General features: G+C 42.1%; 2 protein-coding genes across 3 annotated transcripts; one reads left to right on the forward strand and one right to left on the reverse strand.

Moving 5' to 3' along the window:
* LOC110162068 (interferon alpha/beta receptor 2-like) lies at positions 1-27,617 on the forward strand. Of its 2 annotated transcripts, none has more exons than XM_020926936.2 (6): positions 1-133; positions 10,827-10,953; positions 17,088-17,263; positions 17,661-17,809; positions 20,534-20,687; positions 26,992-27,617. In XM_020926936.2, exons 1-6 carry the CDS (start codon positions 100-102, stop codon positions 27,087-27,089), a joined length of 738 nt encoding a protein of 245 aa, XP_020782595.1. In that variant the 5' UTR covers positions 1-99; the 3' UTR covers positions 27,090-27,617. The 2 variants fall into 2 exon arrangements, with proteins under 2 accessions (XP_020782595.1, XP_055008899.1); XM_055152924.1 differs by lacking the exon at positions 1-133 and adding an exon at positions 6,378-6,508.
* LOC129408678 (uncharacterized) lies at positions 3,042-6,232 on the reverse strand. Its single transcript, XM_055152907.1, has 2 exons — positions 6,145-6,232; positions 3,042-5,759 (listed from the first exon to the last, which is right to left on the reverse strand). Exon 2 carries the CDS (start codon positions 4,539-4,541, stop codon positions 3,045-3,047), a length of 1,497 nt encoding a protein of 498 aa, XP_055008882.1. The 5' UTR covers positions 4,542-5,759; positions 6,145-6,232; the 3' UTR covers positions 3,042-3,044.
* Positions 27,618-27,934: the final 317 nt, after the last annotated feature.

The following is a 27,934-nucleotide window of genomic DNA, read 5'->3' on the forward strand; positions in this document are numbered from 1 at the left end:
AGGAGATGAAGGAGGGACTTCAGCAGAAACAGAAACTCTCTGAATTTGAGTGTTTTCAGATAGTGTGGGACTTTTCACTGTAAACGAGGCCCTAGGACCATGCTTTGGACTCTCCTGCTGCTCATGGACCATGGTAAACCACACAACTCTTTACATTATTATCATATAACAGCTGTGTGCAAGTCTGGTCACTACAGATAATACTTCTTCAGGTGAATAAATATGTAAAAAGTAATTTCTCTTGACATCAGAACAATCCAATCTATAGCCTATATTTTAAAAGTGAGGTTGAATTCAATAATTTGCTTTGCTTTGCTGCAGACTTTTGGAGCTCCAAGGATTTATCATAATACTCTTGAATAATTAACATCAAAATAATTGACAATTTTAATAATAATTGCTATCTGGACTAAAGAGACTGTACAAGCAAAACAAACCAAAACATTTTATAAAAATGCAATAATGCAAAAAATATATTCTTTTACTGTCAGCTAATCAAAAAAATATTCATTGATTACTGAAACAATTGTTATTTGCTTCCCTAGTTTACTAGTGATACCACTATACAAACTAAATCTTCAAAAAGTTCAACAACGAACGTGTGTGACCGATTCTCACATAAAGGTACAGTGGAGATGTTCTTGTTTTGCTTCTGTACCTTATGTGACAGTGTGTGAAGCTGTGAAGTTTGAGGACCCATTTTTCTGACAAAAATGTAATAAGTGAGACAAGGTCTCTCTCTTCAGTCTAAAAAGATATCACCAAACTCTAGAATGTCATGAATGCAAGCTATTACAAGTATAAGTAAAACAGTAGTTAAAATGATGAAAAGAAAATGTGCAGCTGCATGTCAAAGGAATCACTTCCTTTGACATGCAGCTGCACATTTTCTGGTTTGTGTGGTTTGTGTGGTCTTTAACTTCTCTATTGATACTTTGCAGCTGATGCCGTCAACAGCCCCTGGGGGAGTAAAGCTAAATACCAGCACTACTCTGTTGCTAAAAGTAGTAATCTGAGCTTTATTTTAACACAGTCTGACCAGAAACAGCTGGTTTAGGTGGAACTACAGCAGGTTCCTCTTAACATTACACTCACAAATCAGCCAGCAGTTTTTGAGTTAGTCACTCTCCTTTTTGTCGAAAATCAAACACCTAAACAGGACCATGAACACTCAGACTGATCACAGGCTCCTGAAAGTGTTTAAATCCATTTTGTGTTTTTTTTTTTTTTTAAGAGTTTTCAGATTGCTGTACCTTAAAACTTTTTTTCCTGTGAATGTGTACATTGTGTCACCATGGTAACAGCTGAACATTTTGCTAACAGTGTGATATCACTGCAAAGTATCAGTTTAGTTGACCCAACATTATGGCTACGTTCAGACTGTAGGGCTTAATGCTCAATTCCGATTTTTTTGTGAAATCTGATGTTTTTGCGAGGTCGTTCACATTTCCAATTAAATGCGACTTGTCTGTGACTCCAGTGTGAACGGTAAACGGCCCGAAAGAGTCCCGCATGTGCACTGGAGGACACGATGACGTCAACCCCATGCGTCAACCGCAGCGAGCGTGCTCTGTGTTTACGGAAGTTGTCCAAACATGGGCTGTGTCCCAATTCAAAGGGCTGCAGCCTCCGAAGGCTGGGTCCTTGGTCGGCCGCGAAGGCTGCAGCCCTTGAACTGGCCTCCGCGGACTGCCAGGCCGTTGCAGAAATGGGACAGGTGTAGCCCTCAGAGCCGCTCCCCCGTCGCCCAGCAACCGAGGGACGCTGCTAGCTAACACGCTCCGCGTAGATTACGCACACGGATCAGTAAAAAGAATACGTACAGGTCATCAAACTGTCGGATTTTGTGACCAAATTATTTTAATAATTCGCATCCAAATCTTAAGGCCAAAAACGAAAATGTATGTTTAACTTTTGCAAAACAAAACGGCTATATTTAAGGGATACATCTTAAATAGACTAAATTATCTTAAAGTAAAAAAAAAACTGTGATGAGATATGATGATAGGGTCATCCCAGCCAACTCCCACTTTCCACAGGTCTTGAATGATAATCTTAGCCCGGGTGGTGAATGGGGTAAGATAACCGAGTGGGTCATACTGTGTTGCCATAACCCTGTAGACATTCCTCAGAGTTGGCTGTGGATACTCAACTGGACGGTGGCGGTAACCAAGGTGATCTGTGAGGCAGTTCCAGTGGAGGCCCAAGGCTGGCTCTTCTGGGTCTTGTCTGTGTTGAGAGAGCCACAGTTCAGTGCTGGCTGCTTTAGCTTCCACTGGGAAATGTTCCACAACTGAGGGAATGTTGCTGGCCCACTGCCTTATGTCGAAGCCACCAGTTGAAAGCAGCATGCGCATGCCGTCGATGATGGTCTTAGCTTTATCAGCACTGGCAAGGCTGGTCAAACAGTTGTCAAGATAGAAGGCCGTCTCCATCAGATGTAGGATGTCCTCATGATCTTTACTGTTGTCCTTCACATGCCTTTGGAGGGCATACGTGGCACAGCAGGGACTGCACGTTGTGCCGAACGGTAGAACTTGCCACTCGTACACTGTAGGCTCTTCCTCCCTCTGCATGTCTCTCCATAGGAAACGGAGAAGGGGCTTGTCTTCTGGTAGCAGGCGTACCTGGTGAAACATCCCTTTAATGTCACCGCTTATAGCCACACTGTGTTCTCTGAAGCGGAGAAGTACACCAAGTAAGGAAGGGCTTAAGGTCGGACCGGGTAGGAGCTGGCTGTTCAGGCTCTGTCCGTTGTGCTGGTCGGAACAGTTGTAGACATTCCTAGCCTTGCCATTGTGATGGACAACATGGTGGGGCAGATACCAGGACTCAGTAGAGCTGTCTACTGTGTCAGCAGGCAGGGGGATGGCATAGCCGGACTGTTCTAGTTTCTGTATTTCCTGACACTAAGTATCTGCCAGGGCAGGATCTTTAGCCAAGCGCCGCTCTGTGCTCTGCAGCTGTGGGAGCAGAGTGTTCTTCGGTACCCAAAGACTGGGGCTTGCTTTGCGTCTGAGCAGTGGTGTGGCATATCTTATCACTCAATCTACTTCCACTTTAACAGTTCTTTGCTCTAACAGTTCTAGGGCCTGCTGGTCTTCTTTAGAGCGGGTGGCAGTATTGGTGTTGGCAAAGGGCAGAATGTCTACTTGCCACAGACGTTCAACATGTCGCTGCAGTTCAGAGGTGGGAGACATAGTGAAGTAGCAGTGTGTGATGTCAGCAGGCTGAGGGCTCAGGTTGGCTGGGCCCTGGGGCACCCACCCTAGAGCAGTGTACACGGCTAAGAGACCCCCAGGAGGACCTGCTCGAACTGGTTGCTTGGGAACGAGAAGATGTGGGAGATCAGAACCAATGAGGAGTATGGGTTGAACCTTGTCAACTAATGGCAGTGGAAGTTTCTGCAGGTGGGAATACTTGCGTTGGAGTGACTTGACAGGGTAAGTGTGTTCAGACAGGCTCAGCTCATCAGCAGTGAAGGCATGATGGATGGTGTACCTTGACTTGGGAGAATGAGCTGGGGAGATGTCAAAGGAGACAGCAGCTCCCTGAAGGTGGATCACCTCCTGGCGAACGGTGCATAGAGGAAGGCTCTCTGGCTCTGTGGTTAAGTAGAGGTGTCTGACTGCAGAGGGAAGGATGAGGGTTCTCTCAGATCCATTGTCAAGGATGGCAAAACCTTCAAGGGAATGCTCTGCGTTGTAGAGGCGTACCTTCACCAGCTTGACCATGACTCTTTGTGGACGACTAGGGCGGTCAACATAGACGATATCTGGAGCTGTTCCTACCATGAGCACCTTCTTGGGTTCAGGTTGACTCACATCATGGAGAATGGTGAGGTGTAACTGCTTGCAGGTGTTACATAGCTTCTTCAGAGTGCATGTCTCAGGTGTGTGGTTCCTGCCACATCTCCAACAGCCTCGATCTTTAATCCAAGCAGCAACTTCTGCAGTGGAGAGTGACTTGAACTTGGGGCACAGGCTGAGGTAATGCTCTCTGATGTCACAGTATGGGCAGTAAGGCTTGACAGTAGGTCTGGCTTTGGGAGAATTACTGTGGGGTGGAGCTGGAGGAGTCACCCCGACTTGAACCTCTGTGCCGTAATACACGTTGAAGGGATGACTCTGAGCTTTCTTCTGGCTCTTCACCGGCTTTGGCGGATCCTGGAACATGAGAGCCGCTCGGGAGGAGATTCGCTTAGCATGTGACTTCAACTGAAGCCAGGTGGAAAAATCAGGCAGAGTGTAAGTTTTATCAGTGCCTGTTGCGAGGATGCTGTGGCTAATGCTGTACTCCATGAAACCATCTCTGTAGTTAGCAGGTAGCTTGCTGAGCAGCCTGTCGACATGAGATCCACATCTCAGCTCATAACCATTTTCTCCCTCTAGAGACCGAAGCATGCCCACTAAAGCCTGTACTGACAGGGCAAAGTTGTCAAAGGCTTCTGGGTCTCCAGCTCGGATGGGGTTCACAGCCTGTGGCATTGGCTGGGATGGAGGAGGAGGCACATGCTTAACTTGGTCGTGGCTGCAGCTCATCTGTGCTTGGTTGAATGGAACAGTATACGGCACTTGGGATGGTGGTGCAGCATGATGTATGAGGGCACCCACCGTGTGGCTATGACGTGGTAGTGGACCAGGGTTGGCAACTGGAACAACGGGAGGGATGGTGATGGCAGAGACTTGGTCTTATGAAGCAGCAGCTAGGATTGGTGAGGGACTAGTAGAGACAGGAGGCTTGACTGTATATATATTGACTGGAGGAGCTTGGGTGACGGGAGTAGAGTGGAGCATATCAGGGGGTCCCTGTGAGCGTGGTGGTAATGGCTGAGCTGTGGATGGGAGCCTCAAGTTGTACTCACTTACACTGAGGGGCCTGGAGTGGCGTGGACTCTTTGTCTCCTCTTCTTTCAGGAAGGAAGTGATAAGAGCAGCTTTCTCTACTTCCATCTCTTTCTCCTTCAGTCTGCGTTGCAGTATTTGCTGTGTGGTGATAGCCTCTTTGGTCTTATACGCAATCTCCGCTTTCTCTAGTCGATGTCTCTGCCGCTCTTGCTCTCTGAGAAGCTCTTCTTTCTCATGCAAGGCCTCTCGTGCTTGCTGGTCTAGTATAAGGCACTGCTCATCCACCAGTGTCTGCTCCATGACTTGCCTCTGTGCTTCTGCTAACTCCCTGCGCTTCATCCTCTCCTCCAACATGGTGTTCTGCAGCTGTGACAGCGTCTCGGTAAGAGATCTCTGGGATAGTGAACGAGCACTGGCTTGGGATCTGGCTGTACTGTGGTGAGAAGCTACTGAGCATCGGCGTGACTGTATTCTCACAGGCAGTTGTGGCGAAGGTGGTCTAAGCACAGTGAGCTCTGGGGCTGCTGCTCCATCCTCAGCTGTAGGTACTGGTGAAGCCTGGGTAGATGGATCTGTAACTGTGGGATGATATCCAACTGCAAAGTCATCCAGGTGTGAGAGTAGCCGTCTCTCCCGCTGGGGTCTAGGATGCACTGGTGGGTCTGTAGGCAGTTGTTGTGACTCCATGTTCTCTGCAAATCTCTATCCCATCCGGCTCGAAGAACCATGTTGATCTGATAGGAATTTGCGAGAGGGGCTCCGGTCAAAGAGTGGGCAGGGAGAGGGCTGGTACACCAATGATCTTTATTGCAGATTTGTAGTTACAGGTTCAGATTGGCAAGGCAAGGTTATGGGCACGTGGCTGGATTTGGATGAATGTGTATGTGTGTGTGTATGTGTATGTGTGTGTGGCTGAAACAAGAACAAAGGATACAGAAAACAATATTAGAATTATGATATATAAAACGTATACATAAATAACTTACATTAATAACAAATAATATATGGACTATCTATAACAAACAAACACAGGGAATACTGACATGGTCCAGCGGTCTTTGGCGCCCTCTATAGGATTAATAGAGCAACTGCACTGCTGCAGCCGCCGCGTGCTTATTACGGCTTAATTGGTGTCGGGTTACACTCGGCTATAATAGAGAAGATACGCCGGACACCCGACAGACCTTGCAAACCTTACGGAACGGCGAACTAGACAGATGTACGATACATATATAACACTAAAACACAGGAAACACTTGGCACAGCAATGATATAATAACATCACACAACTACTCACTTGATAAGCATGAACGCACACAGAAAACACCACACAGGGAAAAAACAACCAGTGCTGCGGTGAAACTCAAGGGAAAAAACAAACGGGAAGTGACATCATTAGTGACGTTAGTGAACGGCCAAAGCGCATCCATCTGACCTACACGTTATCAACAAGCCATAAACAAGTCACTATTCTGCGCTGAAGTAGGCGAAAATTGTTAATGAACTCCGCGTCACTGAAGTGAAGCACATCACCACTCACCACTCTTGGCTCCGTCTCCACATCCACACGTTCCTTTCAACGGACGTTGCTGCCACTGCCCCACAAAACACCACGGCCAAAAACCTCGTCCTTTTCCTTCTCAATCTCCTCCTTAAAACAAGTAAGTTGTTCATGTTCTGGCTCCGGTACGAGAGGAAGTTTAAAATCTCCAGGTGCTCAATGCTGCGTCCATATTTGGACAACTTCCGTAAACACAGAGCACGCTCACTGCGGTTGACGTCATCGTGTCTCCAGTGCACATGTGGGACACTTTCGGGCCGTTTTACGTTCACACAGCTGATTACATGCAAGTCACATTGAATTGGAAATGTGAACGACCTCGCAAAAACATCGGATTTCACAAAAAAATCGGAATTGAGCATTAAGCCCTGCAGTCTGAGTGGCCTGGGTCATTTGAAAAAATCGGATCTGTGCCGTTCAGACTGTCATTAAAAGATCAGATACAGGTCACATTGAAGCCAAAAAATCGGATTTGGGTCACTTCAGGCTGCAATCTGAACGCAGCCTATGACATACAAAAAAAGCCTAGCCTTGGTGGGGCTCCTCTGCCACTCCATGGAGATTTTACCTAGTATGTTTTCATTGACCTACTTAAAGATGCTCTAGGTAACTTATCTGTGTGGTAGAGTGGATAGACAGGAGGGTTCAACCTAATATAATACAAATGAACATGAACCCAACAACGCCACTGGGCCCAGAAACTAAAACTGATTTACTAAACTAAAATAAGGCTCACAGGTTCGTTAATTGACACACAGAGACAAGGGTCATTCCACACCATTTCATCAAATTTCCAGAAAATCTCATGCATCATGTTTTTTTTTTTAATTTAGAAAAAATTACCAAATAGCCCCTTACTATCATATACCAACCCTGTGAAGTTTTAGTGATTTTTGATCATTACTTTTCAAGTTACAGCTCATTTTATGAGTGGGGTATGTGTCAATTTACAGGCCCAAAATCATGTCATTTTTTCTCGGCTGTTTTCACAGGTCGATATCTCTGTAAGTATCACACATACAGGGCTAAAATTTTGTAGGCTTCTACTCCTGGACTCTGTTCAAATAACAACTATCGAAAGTTTGGTATCTCAACTCACTGTCATTTTATATGATCTTAAAAATGAAAAAAAAATTATAATAATTAATTTCCGTGGTCTACCATTTTTAGCCCCTTTTAAAACCTACTTGTAGGTGTAGGAGACCCTTAAATTTTTTTGAGAATCAAGATATGTACTAGGACTGTTAAAAAAAAAATCACCAAATGTTGAACATTTGAAATAGGTTATGTGTGAGGGTCCTGTTAAAAACAAGAAAATGCAACATGGTCCAATTTTCAAATGTAATTTATGGCATGTGGGTAGTGATGAAAACATTTGGAATAATTTTTTCTTGAAAGACCAGAAAAAGATACCAAACATATGTATTTTATGAAGCTCCTTAAATTTTTTATTGTATCTTGAACACTCACATTTGACACAATGACACAAGTATACAGTGACCATGTACTATGTTTTATTTCAGCAGCTAAAGCTCCCAAACATGAAGAATGAACAAGAATGAATCAACAGGATGTGTTACAAGATATCTAAAAACCCAGAACACAGAACATGTCTTATTCGTCATCAGTATTGGTAGGCACATCTTCATAAACCCGCAGTTGGTCCTGAAGCTTTTGGATTTTCTGGCACCATAGACAGTCCCCACAAGTCTGACCACCAGAATTCTCCTCAACCTGGAGGCTTTTTCATCCTTGGTGGACTGGGTTTAGATGGTTCAGTTGACCATGTTGACTGCACCTTGTAACTTGAATCTTAAATGGACAACCTTAACACTTTCCATTTCAGGCTCCATAAGACTTTCTTTACCTGCTCAGGCGATCCCAACATGATAGGGAACTGTGTCCTCACTTCTTGGCTGCTTCTGGATGTTTGAGTTCCTTGCGCACCAAAATCTACTGTAACGTTTGCATAGTCTTGAACATCAATGTGCCGTCCACAATGAACAGACGACAATATCATATTGTGGAACATGTTTGTTTCTTTAATATGAGAATAAACTACAGCTGTTTTCTTGGATGTCAGGTAACTTATCACCTTGCCAGATATCTTGTCACATCAAAATTATTATCAAACCATTTGATTCAGTTTTTAAATATTTAGTGACCTTAGCTGCTGAAATAAAACATAGTACATGGTCACTGTATACTTGTGTCAAATGTGAATGTTCAAGATTCAATAAAAAATTGAAGGAGCTTCATAAAATACATATGTTTGGTACCATATGAAAGGTCTTTTTCTGGTCTTTCAAACTAAAATTATTCAATTTTTAAAATCACTACCCACATGCCATAAATTACATGTGAAAATTGGACCATGTTGCGTTTTCTTGTTTTTAACAGGACCCTCACACATAACCTATTTCAAATTTTCAACATTTGGTGACTTTTTTTTTTACAGTCCTATTACATATCTTGATTCTCAAAAAAATGTAAGGGTCTCTTACTAGGTTTAAAAAGGGGTTAAAAATGGTAGATCACGGAAATTAACAAAAAAAAGTTTTTTTTGTTTTTTTTTTCATTTTTAAGATCATATAAAATGATAATGAGTTGAGATAGAACTTTACAACAAGGCAAGGGAAGTTTATTTGTATAGCACAATTCGTACACAAAGTAATTCAAAGTGCTTTACCGAATAAGAAATACATTAATACATTAAAATCACAATACAAACAATTCAAAACATAAATAATCATCATAAAAATAAAATGAGAGAGAGACATTAGATGAGAAATAATGAGAGAAGAGTGCAAAATGAAAAATGAAAACTTTTCAGTCACATGCAGTTGCTCCCTGTGTTTAGTCGTGACTCTGGGCACTAGCAGGAGGCCAGTCCCTGAGCTCCTCAGAGATGATTCATGTGGCACTAACATGTACTTTGATTTACTTTGGTGCTCGGCCATGGAGAGACTTGTACAAGCAGAGCTGCTTTAAAGTTTATTTTCTGAGCCACAGGACCCAGTGCAGAGACCTGAGCCACAGGACACATGTGCTCGTACTTCCTAGTTCGTGTCAGGACCCGAGCTGCAGCGTTCGAGGCCAGTAAGCAGACCATTACAGTAGTCTAACCTACTGGAGACAAACGCACGGATAAGTCTCTCTGTTATGGCCATTTTTGTCCTACATTGGTTCAAGGTGTTTGGGGTGGAGCCTTGGGGGTGGAGCCTGGTGGCTCATAGCCAGGTGGCCTATGTGGCCTGATTATTCTTTGTGTGGAAGCTGTAGGGGGTTGAAGCCATACAGTTTTTTTGACCGTGTGAAGCGGATATATTGTGTAATCTTCAGTTATGGTATTTGCATCTTTAATTAAATCTCATAAACAATATTCTGCAAGTTTGGACATTGAATCTTTCCATTTTCATCTTAGACACATGAGTCAAGCTAAAGAAACACAGCCCTCACAGCTGTGGTGGCAAACTGTGGCGGTAAACTGCCACTACACTCTCCAAGTTTGCTTTAGACAGTAAACCTTTGATTTTTGCTCTGTTTGCTATGTAAGAATTCATTCACCCATTCACACACAGATACTAGGGGTGAGGTGGGTTAAGTATCTTGCCCAAGGACACAACAACTGCATTCATATGTGGGAGCAAGAATCACACCTCCAACCTGTGGGTCAGTGGATCTGACTGCTCAACCAATGATGTTTTATGCGAAGAATGGGATTCCAACCGCCAACCTTTGGATTAGTGGACAAAAGCTCGACCTACTGAGCTCTTGTCAACTAACAGAAGCCTCCCTGACGCAGGGGCCTCCCTGACGCAGGGGCCTCCCTGACGCAGGGGCCTCCCTGACGCAGGAGCCTCCCTCCCAGGCTGTGTGGTCTACAGGAGCAGATGATGTTCATGCTGAAGCGCTGAAACTGCATCATTTACAGAAACTTCAGGGCGTTTGAGCTACTTATAAATATGAATGTATTTTTTTCATAAAACTTTAAAGACTACAATTTCTCCTCAACTGGAGCAGTTTGGGAAGGTCAGACCATATTATTTTAAAACTTCATAAATAAGGACCACCCTAAGTCACAAACTAGCATTAGACTACCTTTTTTCAGTGAGTCACTCTCAGCTTTTAGTTGAAAATCATACTCTTAAACAGGATCATGAACACTCCTGTGAATTACTTGTTTAATTCCGTTATGTATTTTTTCTTGGATTTTCAGACTGTCTAGCATTTGTGAAAGTGTTTGAATGTGTTCATCTTGTCATCAACATTCCACCAGATACATGTAGAACCCCCCAGCGTGATGTCACTTTAGAGTAGTACAATGTAGCACATGTTGTTCCCTGTCTGTATTCAAGTGGCTGTACATGCTCTGTTTAACAGAGGCTGATGTCTTTTTATTTGCTCTTGTTTTCCAGTGCTCTGTATTCCTCATCCAGTCAATGTCTCCATCTGGTCCTTCAACTTGGAGCACATCCTCCACTTCCTCCCAGGCCCAGGGACCCCAGCCAACGCTCTCTTTGGCGTTCAGGCGCTGAAATTCAGGTGAACCCACCCACATGCCTTATAGTCCCTCTAGCAGCAAAGTTTGTACACTATATTTTATCATTTAGAAACTGGAATGTCCCCAATGTATCAAATCAAATTGATTTGTATAGCACATTTAAAACAGCCAAAGCTTACCAAAGTGCTGAACAGTGAAATAAAACATACATTTGACAAATCAATAACAATTAGGTACGGCGGAAATGGGCGAGATGCGAGAACAAGGCTCTGTTGGAATGCTACTACTACAGTAACCCTAGGCAGAGGGGTTACATGAACAGGATGTGGGAGAAATGGTTATTATGATACCCACAGTCCAAGCTAAGCTAAGCTATTTTTTAAAAATTCCATCAGGAATTTTTTATCTTAAAAATTTGTGTTTTTTTTTCCAATAGCTTCTAAGGCAGATGACCTACCAACTCCAAACCAAGTTATTATAGTAGTCCTACTCCTCAGGTATTACGCACACATTTTGGTTTTCCAATTTAACCCTTTGTGGAATTTTTAGGAATTTTTAATCTTGAAAATCTGTGCAATGTGCTCCTATGCACATGATACCTGAGGAGTAGGACTACTATAATAACTTGGTTTGGAGTTGGTAGGTCATCTGCCTTAGAAGCTATTGAAAAAAAACACAGATTTGCAAGGGAAAAGAATTCCTTCAACTCATACATAACTAATTGTCTGTAACCAGGACAGTATATATTTTCTGAGTAATATGTAGTTTAATAAATAAAATATAAATCTATATGTTAACAAAATGAACCAATCATTTTAAACATGGTTCTACATAATTTTATGACATAAATATAATAGTAACTTGGGAGCATGCAAATGTAAAAGTAAAACACAAAAACACACTTTAGTTTTCCACAGTTCGGTATTGTCTTATTCTTACTGAAGACTTATTATTACCTACTTACTTACAATTCTAGGCCAGAAAGTAAAGATGTAACAATAAAGTAATATGGTGATATTCTATCATTAAAATCACTATCATTACTATCATTAAAAAGTCTCTTTGCTTAAAGGGCTTATATTATCCTTGCTCTCTATAATATTGTATCATCATCACAAACAGACCTGGGGGTGTTCCATGACGTGAACTAAAGTAAAAGCCTGACTTATTTGACCAATTCAGGCTTGTCAAAGCTTCACTTCCACCAAAGTGACTGACAAGAGGTGACGCTGAGTAACAAGTAGAGCCCGACCGATATATCGGTTGGCCGATATTATCGGCTGATATGGGCAACTTTAGGCATATCGGCTATCGGCCGATGCTTGCTGATAGGGGTCGATATTTCACGTGGGCATGTTATACCTCGTTATAAAACTTAGACTCTCTACATTCTGTTCATTTAATCCAATTTACAGACAGATAAATGTCCTAATATGTGGCTCCACATCAGTATTTATCTACGGACTCATTTGTGTGTGTGTGTGTCCGTACTGTCCCTGAACACACCACAGAGTCGCGTCACTCACGTGTGTTTGTTTACACCTGCAGACACAGATCCAAACACTGAGATTATATTCTTTTTACGGACAATCGGTTTGAGTCTGGATTAAAAGGACATTTATTAGTGCAGATTTGTGATGTGAGGAGGAGCCTGTATGAGCGGTGAGTGTTGGAAATATGTCGACTCTGAAGCTAGTTTTTGTCGTTATGGGTTAGCTGCTGTAGCTCCCGCACATAAACAGACTGTTTTCTATTGGTCTGTTCCAAAGTGACTATATTGGCCGTATATTTGCTACTGGACCTGCACTGATATGTAAATGAGCTGTGAATAGACGTGTGAATTATGACATTTGCGCATATAATTAATTACCGCGGCGCGCACGTATTTACGGCTAAAGGCTAATAGCGCTACTTTCTTTACTAGTTATGGGTACGGCGCGAACGAAATGACTCTTAGAACCGGCTCTTTGAAGGGAACGACGGGAGCCTGATCCTTATTGGGAGCCGTGTTTTCTCTTTGTCTCACTTTTTTTCTCTTCACGCCGCGTGCAGATTCGTGGTTTGACAGCGGCAGCGGCTAAAAACGAAACTTTGAGAAATTTGCGTGTACGTAGGATTAAAAATAAATTAAAAAAAACGAGCATATTTGACTGTAGTTTAGCATAAAATAAATAAGTCCCGGTTTAGTCCTTTTTCAGTCCTGGTTTAGACCTGGTTCAGTCCTGATTCAGTCCTGCTTTAGACGTGCTTTAGTCCTGCTTGCAACAAAACAATCTGAAGAGCCACTTGGGAGCCAAAAGAACCAGCAGCTTTTAGTGAGCCGAGCCAAAAGAGCCGGTTCTCTAAAAAGAACTGGAATACCCATCACTAGTGTCTAGAATGTGATGCAAAAATGCCATTAAGCCAACCTACTTATATCGGCGATTATATCGGCTATCGGCAGCGCCAACTCCCATTATATCGGTTTTCATATCGGCCACAGCAAAATCCATATCGGTCGGGCTCTAGTAACAAGCCCCCCGAAACAAACCTGGTCAGGACCAGACTGTCAAGATTATTTGAGCTCTGTCTCAAAGAACGTCTAAAAGACAAAAGTTTCAGCATGTGCATTTCACAGCTGTGTTAGAACACCTGTGTGTGAGAAACACAGTTTAAACACACACCTGTGTGTGAGAAACACAGTTTAAACACACGCCTGTGTGTAAGACACAGTTTAAACACACGCCTGTGTGTGAGAGACACAGTTTAAACACACGCCTGTGTGTGAGAAACACAGTTTAAACACACACCTGTGTGTGTGAGACACAGTTTAAACACACGCCTGTGTGTAAGACACAGTTTAAACACACGCCTGTGTGTAAGACACAGTTTAAACACACGCCTGTGTGTGAGAGACACAGTTTAAACACACACCTGTGTGTGTGAGACACAGTTTAAACACACGCCTGTGTGTAAGACACAGTTTAAACACACACCTGTGTGTGTGAGACACAGTTTAAACACACGCCTGTGTGTAAGACACAGTTTAAACACACGCCTGTGTGTAAGACACAGTTTAAACACACGCCTGTGTGTGTGACACAGTTTAAACACACGCCTGTGTGTGTGACACAGTTTAAACACACGCCTGTGTGTGTGAGACACAGTTTAAACACACGCCTGTGTGTGAGACACAGTTTAAACACACGCCTGTGTGTGTGAGACACAGTTTAAACACACGCCTGTGTGTGTGAGACACAGTTTAAACACACGCCTGTGTGTGTGTGACACAGTTTAAACACACGCCTGTGTGTGTGAGACACAGTTTAAACACACGCCTGTGTGTGTGAGACACAGTTTAAACACACGCCTGTGTGTGTGAGACACAGTTTAAACACACGCCTGTGTGTGTGAGACACAGTTTAAACACACGCCTGTGTGTGTGAGACACAGTTTAAACACACGCCTGTGTGTGAGAGACACAGTTTAAACACACGCCTGTGTGTGTGAGACACAGTTTAAACACACGCCTGTGTGTGTGACACACAGTTTAAACACACACCTGAGTGTGTGACAGTTTAAACACACACCTGAGTGTGTGACACACAGTTTAAACACACACCTGTGTGTGTGACACACAGTTTAAACACACACCTGAGTGTGTGACACAGTTTAAACACACACCTGAGTGTGTGACACAGTTTAAACACACACCTGTGTGTGTGACACACAGTTTAAACACACACCTGAGTGTGTGACACAGTTTAAAAAGTGACTGTTACAGTTGTGGACACGGGGCACACGTGTGTGGATGCTGCACTCATCACAAAGGCACAAACCGTCGTCCCGGTTTATTGTCCCGTGTGTACGTTTCCATATTTCGATTGCCTCTTTAATCTAGTGACGGTGTTTGTTTTCCTCTGTCTCTGTGATGTTTGCTCTGCCCCAGTCCATAATGTGGTTCTCTCTTTTACACTGGTCAAAAACGCCTGGTTTGAGTTGTTCCTGTTCTGTTTTACATTTGGTTGCTCATGTTTCGCGTTCGCTCACATTCTGTGCTATGTTCCTTTTTTCGTGGACTGAACGCCTTCCCTATTTCCTCGATGTGTTTTATTGCAGGTTGCAGGACATGCAGGGTATTTCATATATGATAATACATTTATGCTCTGGTTCTATTTTATCTTTTGGGTGGACAAGTAATTGCCTGAGTTTTCTGTGCGGTGAAAACAGTGCCAAAACCTGACAGTGCCACAACCTGTATAAAACAGCTGATCTGACACGTTACAGCAACATCACGTGATCATTCTGAGGAAGAGCCCAGGGAGCAGTCCAAACCGTCAGATATGAAAACCAATTCTTAGTCTGAAAACAGAATCTAACAACATACTGCAAGAATAGTTAGAAGAGTTATTTTGGAAGCATGTTATAACATCTAGATTTAAAACAGAACTAAGCAACTTTTTTTTTTTTTTTTTACCTTACTAGATGTATTTGTAAGTCCCTGATGGATAAACATATATAAACAAAATCCTTGGCACATGGTTAACTCCAAGCTAGAGTCTCTGGCCCTTTATATTTGGCAGTATCATACAGAATGTTTTGTATGTGATCATGCTGTCATATTCTAAAAAAAAGAAAAATCAATCGTATTTAATCTTGTAAAATTTGTTTCTGTAATTTGAGCAACCCATTTCAACTATTTTTTCCCAGTGAACCCCCCCCCCCCGCAAATGTATTTTTTTTCCTATGCACCTTTTACCTTAAAGATATACTGTGTAAAACAGGCCTTTATTTACTTGTGTTTGTAGAATTCATAGCAGAAAATTCAGTTCTGTTTTTTGATCGAAAATATTTCACAGCTCATCCAAGCTGCTTCTTCAATCATGAACTGAACAGTTTCAAAAATCCTGTGTTGTTGAGTTGAAGCTCGAGCGCTCAGAAAATGTCCATTTGCCCTTGGCCCTACATTTGGGATTCTTTGAAAGATTTAGTGTCAGGGTAAGACAGCAGCCTTAGAAGCAACAGCAAACAGGACTGGAAGAGCACCTTAAAGGTACATTCACACTGGACGCAGTATGTGCCAACTGTGCAAGCAATTCCCATGTTTACCCTATGTTGAGGTGCACTGGCACGCGACCAAAGGACTGGCCACACTACAACCTACGCAAGCATAAAAACTGCCCATTTTGGAATAGGCAACAGCAGCAGCCCGGCTCGTGGGGCGCTCCGGGCGGCCAAACTTCATCAAAGCCCTGCAAGTGCACAGAAGCCTTGTGGAAGCCTGGCAGGGTCATCTGTGGTCCCCCTGAGCCATAAGCAGTGATGCTTAAACCCACCGTCTTGATTTGCTTCTGTTAAATAAGGGAAGTCAAGACCTCAGACCAGGGAGCATCCACGACCCAACACAATCTCATGCCCAGGCCTGTTCATCCATGTTCGGCTTTGGCTCTGTACAGTATCCGCTTCTCTGTCTTTGAGGCTCCAAGAAAGGCAGATCTTAACTGAAATTAACTCCGTTTTCCATGAGAAAAACATGGGCTAATAAAGGACTTGTGCGTTTAAATCCACATTTGATTAACTGGTTTTCTTATTTTTGCATTTTTCCTTTATTAAAGAAAATAAATAAATAAATAAATAACACAGGTCTATGGATCTCTCATTGAGATTAAAGAGAAGAAAGAAATGCATATATAAAAAACAGATCGGGGTCTTGAACCCAGAGCTTCTGCACAAAAGAGAACAACTTAAGATACTGAGCTAAACCTCACAACACAGTGGAAAGACTTGGTTGAAAGTAAATTACACGATATATAAAATATATAAAGTATGTATTTATTTTTATTGGCACTGAGCAGTTCTTTATTCCCAGAAGGACAGGAGAGGCACTGCTTCACCTGCCTCCCCAACCGCTGACTTCTCCACCTAGCTGTGCCCCCTCTGCTCTCCACTTGGCAGCAAACATGGCAGTGTACTGTGTACTGTCTGGCCGCACTGACGTAGGAGGCTATGGCAAGCCAAAGTGTTCATGTTTACGCCTATTAACCTGTTAACACCTTATCTGATGCATATTATAAGCTTATTTGATGCATTAAATTGTTATTTAACCCTAACCCTATGGTCTGGCTTCAAGCAAATGCCACGAGAAGAACGATTTGAAGCTTTGTGTGTGTACGGCTTAATGCTCTTCTTCCAGCAGAACGGGCAAATGGAGAGATGTGGCCCGGTGTACCAGGATGAAGCCTGCTGAGCTCTGTGATCTGAGCAAGGTTTTTAAAGACCCCTTAGACATGTACCAGGCCAAAGTCCGGGCCTTCACCTCTGACCAGACATCTGACTGGACTGAGAGTGCCCACTTCCAGCCGCTGTCAGATAGTAAGCTTTCATCACACTGAGAATGAACATCTCTCTCCTCCGCTCCATCTGACCCTCTCCTCTGTATCCTCTGCTCTAAGTGACTGCTCTTATTTACTTCTGTCTGACTGAATGTGGTGGTCATAGGGGCTAATAGCAGAGAGCGAAGCTATGGCTACAACTGTCTCAGCAGTCTTTCTTTCTTTGCACTCAGCTCCTCTGCTTCATCTCATTCTGTCAAACATTAGGCACAAACTCTCCCTCTGATGTGCTCCATTGCAATCCTGTCCATCACTTCCCCCCCAAAATCCTTTTTCTACTCCTGTCATATCAACTCCTATTTATGGATAAAACCATATGTGAATCACATACATACCCATGGCCATGGGACATTCATGCCAGCTGAATTCTGTTGCAGCCATTTTGGGCCCTCCATTGCTGATGCTGTCAGGCTGTGGGAACTGCCTGCTGCTCCGGGTCTCCCCTCCACGTCTGAAAACGGAGCAGCCCCTGAGCCTGTTGGCAGAGCTCCGTGTGCAGGTGCAGAGGAGCAGGGATGGAGCTCGGGTAAGGCATTCAGAATAATGCACAGAAGCTTTACTAAACAGGCTGTTTGTTACTTTTTTATTTTCTTTATTTTTAGTGAAAGACTTGCTCTTAGGCAGACTAGTTCTGCTTTTAAACCAACTCTATTTAAGAGGACAGAAGGTACTAAAAGGAGCAACAACAACAATGGAGCTTAAACACAATATGATTTAATGCTTTCAAACTCTTGTCCATGTGCACTGTGGCTCCTCTCTTGTTTAGTCAGATCATTAAAAAACATCACATCTTTATTTATTTACCTTATTTACCTACAGTAACACGAGAGATGCATTGTACATCAGGTTGCAGCATCAGTGCTAATTTCCACTTGTAGTCCATTGATTGAATTGATTGTATTTAACTGACCTTGTTCTTGGAGACCTGTAGCATGTTTTGGGTTGATGGGGGAAACCAGAGCACCCAGAGGAAACTCATCCAGACACGGGGAGAAACATGCAAACTCCATACAGAAAGGCCCAGGCAACCCAGGGATCGAACCTGGACCCTTCTTGCTGTGAGTGAGCCAGGCACTCAGCCGGCCTTATAGGATAAGCCTGGACTTGTTAAGCGAGTTTGAAGGAACACCCCCCAGGGACAGCAACTATTAAAAAAAACATGTTTATTTAAGGTGCAATGGAGTTTAAGAGTTAACTGCAGCTAATAAATAACATGGAAAACAAAATGTTAAAACAGTAAACAAAAGACTTGTCCTACCTTTAAAAATCTCAATAAAATGGGGGAAATATCTGTCAGTTCTGCCAAATTTAAATAAATGTTCAATCTGTAGCAGTGTGATTCTGAAGTGCTGTATGTCTGCAAGTTTTCTCTCCGACAAAATCCACAACGTCGACGAAACGTTCTGCACTGACAAAGGCTCCTGCGCTCACACCCAAAAGACAGAGGACAATGCAAACCATTGCACAAAAAGTTGGACTTCTGGACACGTTGAAGGAAGGTAGAAGTTACGCGCTGTAGCAGAATCTTGCACCGGGTCTTGTACCCGCAAATAGTTGCTGAAATTAGGACCGCGAGCCTGAGCAGCAGGGTCCATAAAGCGCGATCGGGTGACAGCCGCTTTTACCTCCATGAGGTGCGGAGCAGAGCCGCTCCTTTGTCCTGCTGTCTGCTTCGAGCCCGTCCTGACAGTGAGTCCTGTTTTAGTCCTAGTTCAGTTCTGGTTTAGTCCTCCTCTTCAGTCCTGGAATCAGTCTGAGGTTAGTCCTGTTATAGTCCTGGTTTAGTCCTGGTTCAGCTCTGGTTTAGTCCTGGTTTAGACCTTGTTTAGTCCTGGTTCAGTCCATATACAGCTCAAAAGTTCAGCTTTTTCGCAGTTATTTTGGTGAGAGTAACTTAAAGTAATGCAATAGTAATGTAATGCCTTACATTTTAAATACAGTAATATTGTAATGTAACAAATTACTTTGAAATGACAGTAATAAGTAATAAATAACACATTACAGTTTTAAAGTAACTTGCCCAACAGTGGTTTTGAATGAAAAAACTGTGGATTTTGCACAAAATAAATTAAGTTTAAGATAACAAAAAATCTATGTTATTAGGTTCTTTTTTTCAGACCTAGAGTGTTATTTCATACCTTGACATAACACTAAACAAAAAATCTGTTTAGGATTTTGAGTGAGCTGTTTTGTGAATGTCAGTTTTAAATAGATAAAAGTGCCAAAGTGATTGAAAAAACTGTACAGTCTTCTTCCCTGACACCAGCGTGTCTGGACTGAGACTTTGTGGCTTGGCCTATTTAAGCCCGACTTCTGCAGGCACAGGAAGTTGGTGCCAGTAGTTGAAAATGTAAGATCGACCTGTGCTGTCCACCACACATGTATTTCCCTAACCAGGTGCACCTCAAAGACTTATTTTCAAAATGGGCTCTAATTTTAACAAAACAAAACAAAAAGTGTTTAGGAAAACGTGAATTCTGTTTTGGATTTTGTGTGAGCTGTTTTTCAAATGTCAATTTTCTATAGAGAAATATTTGAAATACATGCTGTAACAAAGTAACCAAAAACTGTACTGAAGTTAGTGAGCCATTATTTCAAATGATATAAAATATAAGTACTAAGTAAAAGGAAAACGTATTCTTGTAAACTACTTCTTAATTAATTAAGATGAATTAATTAAGAGATTTATCATTTGAAATTAATGCAATGGAAAGGACAAAACATGAAAGAGTGCTTGGTATTTTCAAGGGACATGAGCAGAGCATTAGAAAACTAAATCATATCTGAATGAAAAGTATAATCGAAAACTGTAATAACATAATTATGTGTATAATATATTCATAACATAAAGCTTTTGTCACTTGTAGACAGTTACAGGGAGCACAATCAAAACTGAATTAAGAGTACTGTTAAACTACTCACAAGGACTAAAGGTTTATTCCAAGAAGCTGTTTTTCAGTTCCCTGTGATGTTTTTTCCTCTTTTTCCCCCCTCTTTTTTCCTAAAAGTACTAAAAAAACCCAACAACAAACAAGGTGAACAGTGATCACATATGTTTCCTGGGAGCCTGAGAACTGTGTGAACTGATGAAAAATCTTTTAAATGGTATGTCTACTGGTGCTGCTGTTCAAATACATGTTTGAATCAAATGATTAGACTTAAATCTTAAAACGTAAAACTTGAAGTATGAAAAAATAAGCTAAATGACTGAAAAAAGTGTGCTTGAAAAAAATGTGTTTGTGCTTTTCAGTTTGACCTGCGCATGCCCTACAGGGAGGAGATCCGTGTGGAGCATCTACAGCGTGGTGTGGAGTACTGTGTCACTGTGACCCTGCACACTATGTTCAACGAAAACTCCACTCCCAGCAAACGGCTGTGTGCGGAGAGCAGCCCGCCCCTCACAGGTCAGACCCCCACAGTGCAGGCGCAGCTCCGTGTGCATCACTCGAGCTTATTCCAAAAGCCGAGGATTTTATTTGCACAATAGTTCATTCCATCTATCCTTCATCAAATCCACTGACAGGTGACTGACAGGTTTTTAGCCAACCAGGGTCTGTCCATATTAAAACAAATATTGTTGCTTAAGAGGAAAAAGGATTAAAAAAAAACATCACAGGGAACTGAAAAACAGCTTCTTGGAGTAAACCTTTAGTCCTTGTGAGTAGTTTAACAGTACTCTTAAGTCAGTTTTGATTGTGCTCCCTGTAACTGTCTACAAGTGACAAAAGCTTTATGTTATTAATATATTATACATATAATTCTTATTACAGTATTCAATTATACTTTTCATTCAGATATGATTTGTTTCAGATAAGCACTGTTTCATGTTTTGTCCGTTCCATTGCATTCATTTCAAATTGTAAAACTTATATAATGTCCACTCTTACAATTACTCTTAATTAAATAAGAAGTAGTTTCCAAGAATATGTTTTCCTTTTACCTAGTGCTTATACTTTACATTAGTTTGATATAATGGCTCTCTAACTTGAGTGCAGTTTTTGGTGCAATATTGTCTACACAGAAAAGCAGTTACATAGTCCTCTTGTCACATAGTTTTATTGATGAACCTAAAAGTAAAAGGTTGACCACTCCGACATGCAGACTGCCATTCTGTACCCAACACTTCACCCACCTTGCAGATGTATGAATGTGGTGTGTGACTGATTGGTGATAGGCTGTTGGTGTAGTTTGGTTGGTTGCGTCCCCGGGACTTATCTTCTTTTACATAATTTTTATTTTGAAAACATAAGAATGGCAAAATAAAATGGCATAACATAAAAACAGTTTAGAGTAAAAAGTAAAATCCTAAAGGTAAGATAAAAAAGTACTTTAGGCATTTTCAGGCCGACAGAGAACCATGCCGGTGCCAGTTCCCGCACCTAATCTTGAACTGACTCATGTTCACACTGGAAATCAGAGCATTTGGGGACCAAAAATTTGATTCCCAACAGGAACCAAATAAAACTTGTTTTTTCTAAGAGAACCGTGGCGACACAGAAGACGTCAGCACGTTCATCTGGGTCACACGTGATAAAATAAACAAAAAAGAGCAATTGAAACTATCCTGTATGACTCTACAAATACTATTACTTATCGTCTTGCATGTATCCGTGTTTGCCTGATAAGATTACATCTTTGGATTGTGCGTTGCTGCCGCCTTCTCCACAGCACATGGATGTTGTAGCAGAGCTTGGCGCACATAAATAATGACTTGTGTAAGTACAAACATTTGCTGTTGTTGATGATGCGATCCATGATTGTTATTTTCCTCTCTGTGACATCCGTTTTCGTATGGCCTTTTTTTATTTGGTGGTAAATCCACACCCTCTGTCGATGATGCGTCATGGGTTCACGGAAATGGTATGAACGCGGGTCGTTCACAGGTGAACACTTTGGTTCTCAGTGGAACTGGTGCGGGAACCGGCACCATCCTGACCGGCCTGAAAACAGCTTTTGAGAAAGCATCAGATCTCAATAAAAAATAAAAATTTAAAATGCTGGATATCTATACAAATATAGACAGAGCAATGTCTTAGGCACAAAAGGTCTTTACATGGAAATAACATTTTCAGCCACAGAAGGCTTAATTTTATAGACACCCTGAACTAGGGTGACCAAACGTCCGTTTTTCCCCAGACATGTCAGTTTTTTGTGTCCTGTCCTGGGCGTCCAGGTTTTCTTTCATAAAGTGATTGAAATGTCTGTGTTTTCATTACCTTTCATTGGGCCATTAAATTGAGCGGCTCTCGTAGCTCTGTGACTCAGAAGGAGTGAGCAGACACAAACAGTCGGTCAGTCTGCCAACGTGCCGAAGCGTAAATGCGCATTTAACGATGACTTGGACAAGAAATTCCCCGTTTTTTGTCCCGGGCGGGACAAGTGGGAGCCATGTGCACAGTTTGTGAGGTGAGTGTAGCTCAATGTTGAGGCACCACCCCCCGGTAAGGTGACCAGATTTTCACAAACGGAAATATGGTCACCCTACTATGAACACCAAAGTAAAATAATGATGAGGCAGGCTAATCCATTTTGCTATAATTTAATTTCTGCAATTCAAAATGCTCAATATTTTATGTATCCCCCCACATGCTTGTCTGCATGTTTGACAACATCGTGGCTTGCTCCTAAAGAGATGACGGATAATGTCTTGGGGGATGTCCTCCCAGATCTGTGTAAGGGCATCACTGAGCTCCTGTAGAGTCTGAGGAGCAACCTGATGACGTCTGAAGGACCCAGACATAATCTCCCAGAGATGTTCTATCGGATTTAAGTCAGGTGATCTTGAGGGCCGTTTGGTTGTATCAATCCCTTCATCCTCCAGGTTCTGTCTGCAGACTCTTGCCACATGAGGCCGGGCATTGTTGTACATCAAGAGGAACCCTGCATCTACTGCACCAGTGTAGAGTCTGACTATGGGTTCAAGGATTCCATCCCTATATCTAATGGCAGTCAGACTGCCGTTTGCAAGCCAGTCTGTGTGTCCCTCCATGGATCTGCCTCCCCAGACTATCACTGACCCACCACCAAACCGCTCATGCTGAACCATGGTGCAGGCAGCAGAGTGTTCTCCTTGTCTTCTCCAGACTCTTTCACATCTATCGCAGGAGCTCAGGGTGAACCTGCTCTCATCTGTGAAAAGCACAGGGCATGAGTGGTGACACCAGGAGAAGTTGGGCAGTCTGTGCATCTTCTGTAGGGTTAAGGAATGGCCTCATACTCCCAGTAGAGATAATCACTGTAGCCAAAGCAGCAGCCAAAAAAATTTACTTTTCAAATATGTCTTATTGGTAAAATTCCCTTTAATGTGAAGGTCTTACTTTTGAGATTTGTGTCTACGGAGGTCACACCTGTTGGAACCATGTGTCACAATAACTCCCACAAGAGAAAGAAATGAATATTAAAAGTTTGCACGCTTTCTCAGGGCTAATCAGCTATGTGCTAACCAGTGTTGTGCATGAACGAGTTCAAAAGAACGCGTTCATTGAACACGTTCATTTTTCAGTGAACTTTGAACTGAACGCAACACTTTTGTAAATCAAGAACTTGAACGTGAATTTGTTCAAATTATGTGTGATGAACGACGTACGTCACTGTTGGGGTTCAGTTAAACGTCGGAATTTGTTTTCACCTGACGAGTGACGATCTGCTCGCACTTCACCCCGCGAAACCACAGCCGCGTGTCAACGTGAAGGCGACTCCACCGGCAGCTTTAGCGGAACGTACGGGCTCTTGTGTCTCTCAATGGGAAGTCAATCAAACTTGACTGGGCGCGTTTAGCTGCTTGTATTTACCTTTTGTACAGGCTGACCACGGCAAACGCAAGGATTTCAAAAGTAAATTTCAAAGCACTAATTAACAGTCTATGTGGATCTGGGCTCTTTCACATGATACACAACTGCCCAGGGAGCACAATGTGCTGATGGTAAATGCGCAAATACAACAATAGATACATGCTCTCTGTGTATTTTGACGGGGATACGCACCTACGCTCGTGTAGAGCGTCAAAAAACAGAATGGATCCTATTTTCTGAAATCTACACGCACAGGACGTGCTGCTCCGCGCGCGTATTATGTTACTTGGTACATATGTCAGTAACGCGCGTCACAATGCTTTTTTAACCTGGATTGAAATGGTGGGTTTTTCGTTTTTCTTCATACAAATTTGCTAAAATCACCGCGATATCAGCAGCGGTGAAACGCCGGAGGTGCGCCCGCGTAGACCGTGATCCTGAGCGAAAGGACCGACGCAGAAGTCCGCGCTCCACCGAACTAAACGCAGCTGACGCCCGATCGCACTCGGGGTTCTCTCAGGGGCGGTCCTAGATTCCAAGTTCTAGTCCAGGATTAGTCCTGGTTTGGTCCTGGTTTAGTCTTGGTTTAGTCCTGGTTTAGTCCTGGTTCAGTTCTGGTTTAGACCTGGTTCAGTCCTGGTTCAATCCTGGTTTAGACCTGGTTCAATTCTGGTTCAGTCCTGGTTTAGTCAGCGTATTGAAGTTGGCTCAACGTTTGACGTTCGCTTGATATTCGTTAGGGACCGTCAACAAATAGTCACCACAGTATTGGAGGGAGTCACTTTACATTATTGGAGCAAGGTTACACATTAAATACATGAAAAAATTCACCAAAAATCAACCAAAACACTTTTTCTAAATCTGTGGGGCGTAGTAGATCCCAAATAAATGTGTTTATTTACTACAGGTCACAATTGGCCCCTAGGTCACATTACTGTGAAGAGAGACACAAAAAATACTTGAAAAAAATCACCAAAACTCAACCAAAACACTTTTTCCAAATCTGTGGGGCGTAGTAGTTCCCAAATAAATGTGTTTATTTACTACAGGTCACAATTGGACCCTAGGTCACATAACTGTGAAGAGAGACACAAAAAATACTTGAAAAAATTCACCAAAAATCAACCAAAACACTTTTTCCAAATCTGTGGGGCGTAGTAGATCCCAAATAAATGTGTCTACTTATTACAGGTCACAACTGGACCCTAGGTCACATTACTGTGAAGAGAGACACAATAATTACATGAAAAAATTCACCAAAAATCAACCAAAACACTTTTTCCAAATCTGTGGGGCGTAGTAGTTCCCAAATACATGTGTTTATTTACTACAGGTCACAATTGGACCCTATGTTGCATTACTGTAATAATGTGTGTAATTATTGTGTCCCGCTTCACAGTAATGTGACCTAGGGGCCAATTGTGACCTGTAGTAAATAGACACATTTATTTGGGATCTACTACGCCCCACAGATTTGGAAAAAGTGTTTTGGTTGATTTTTGGTGAATTTTTTCAAGTATTTTTTGTGTCCCTCTTCACAGTAATGTGACCTAGGGGCCAATTGTGACCTGTAGTAAATAAACACATTTATCTGGGATCTACTACGCCCCACAGATTTGGAAAAAGTGTTTTGGTTGATTTTTGGTGAATTTTTTCATGTAATTATTGTGTCTCTCTTCACAGTAGTGCAACATAGGGTCCATTTCTGACCTGTAGTAAGTAGACACATTTATTTGAGAACTACTACGCCCCACAGATTTGGAAAAAGTGTTTTGCTTCATTTTTGGTGAATTTTTTCAAGTATTTTTTGTGTCCCTCTTCACAGTAATGTGACCTAGGGGCCAATTGTGACCTGTAGTAAATAGACACATTTATTTGGGATCTACTACACCCCACAGATTTAGAAAAAGTGTTTTTGTTGATTTTTGGTGAATTTTTTGTTCAAGTAGTTATTGTGTACACCGGCTCCACTAATGTCAAAGTGACTCCCTCCAACAATGTGGTGACGATTTGTTGACGGTCCCTAACATAGACGGTAACCACAGAACGAAGGTTGGAGCAGCTTGAGTAGATTTTTTTGCCTATAATCGATAGGTACTATTTATGCTGTTGTTTTGTTATATAAGACATTATCAGGTTGCACTTTGTTTAACCTAGTTCAAGTTATTTAGGCAAAATGCATGTTTGGGTCTTACTGTGGGAAAGTTAAACCCCGAATATCAAACGAACGTCAAACGTTGAGCCAACTTCATTACGCTGGTTTAGTCTTGGTTTATTCCTGGTTTAGACCTGGTTCAGTCCTGGTTCAGTCCTGGTTTAGACCTGGTTCAATTCTGGTTCAGTCCTGGTTTAGTCTTGGTTTATTCCTGGTTTAGACCTGGTTCAGTCCTGGTTCAGTTCTGGTTTAGTCCTGGTTTAGTCCTGGTTTAGACCTGGTTTAGACCTGGTTTAGTCCTGGTTTAGACCTGGTTCAGTTCTGGTTTAGTCCTGGTTTAGACCTGGTTCAGTTCTGGTTTAGTCCTGGTTTAGACCTGGTTTAGTCCTGGTTTGGACCTGGTTCAGTTCTGGTTTAGTCCTGGTTTAGACCTGGTTCAGTCCTAGTTCAGTCTGTACCCGGTGCAAAAGTTCGGTATCGCAGTCACGGAAGTTACGTAAACGGGAAACGGCCGTTATCCGTTTTTTCCATTCTTCATTTAAACCAAAATCGAAAACTGAAAGAACGAATCGTTATCCGTTTTTTCATTTTGGTTTTGGAGACAAATAACGAAGAAAACTGTTGTTTTTTCGTTTTCTTATTTTTGGTTTTATATTGAAAAACGAATGATACACGGATTGTTTTAAGTATTAGAATTGTTGCATTATTTGGAAAGTGTGTATCCCTGTGCTTACAGCCCTCCTCCTCACATTGGTTTTGCAGCTCCTGTAGCTCCAGTGAGCATTGTGGCTGTACTGTTGTCTGTGCTGCTCGTCTCTTCTCTGGGATTGGCTGCTCATCGGTTTTTCTCCAGACTCTAGGGCACTTTGGCACCGCCGCTCACCTGAACTCTCAACAGGCTTCATCTCCTCGGACTCTTCATTTTACAAGTGTAATGTGGAAAGTACTACATTAAGGAGGAGGTATTTTACTTATGTGCTAATATATTTAACATAATGTATTTAGATCATATTTTATTGTTTTACAATGCTACATTTGTATATTTTGCAAGGATTTTGCAAGTTTCATTTTAGTTTTTGATGCTCCCTGGCATAGCATTAAGTCACTCCCCTTTCCGAGGACTATCACATAAAATCAGTACACATCCCCCTGCATCTGCAGGTGTGTACAGTTTTGTATCATGTTATTGTATATTTATAGAGATTTGTCATGTGGGAGCATGAATGACATGGACTTGTGGGTGTAGCATTGCACAGAATCTTACAGCATTGTCTGGGGAAATATGTCTTTGTTTTTTGTTTTTTTAAGAAAAAATGTTTTTAGCCAGAACCTGTTATTTTGCATTTCTATACAGCTTTGTTTAATAAAATAATCATAAGCCAAAACTATAGCCCTTCTTTGTCACTCTTCCTTTTTCATAACTTTACATTAATCATTATTATCATTTTTTTATTGTTATTTACAAATGTTATGACAAAGACATTTTTGTTTCATATAGTACTTACAAAGATATTAACCACAAACCAGGTCAAAATGTGTGACAGCTAAAATAATCCACCACAGAATACTGTCTTGTCCTCCACTTCAATTTTAAACTTAATGCTTTCTAAGATATTGTTGGGATGTGATGCAATTGTGATGAAAGCAAAGTAGGATAATGCTTCTGAATCTAATGACACGACTATTGTTTTGGATACAGAATATG

Source organism: Boleophthalmus pectinirostris, unplaced genomic scaffold (assembly GCF_026225935.1).
Source record: "Boleophthalmus pectinirostris isolate CB_2022bp ecotype Guang Dong unplaced genomic scaffold, ASM2622593v1 HiC_scaffold_1, whole genome shotgun sequence".
Classification (NCBI taxonomy): domain Eukaryota; kingdom Metazoa; phylum Chordata; class Actinopteri; order Gobiiformes; family Gobiidae; genus Boleophthalmus; species Boleophthalmus pectinirostris.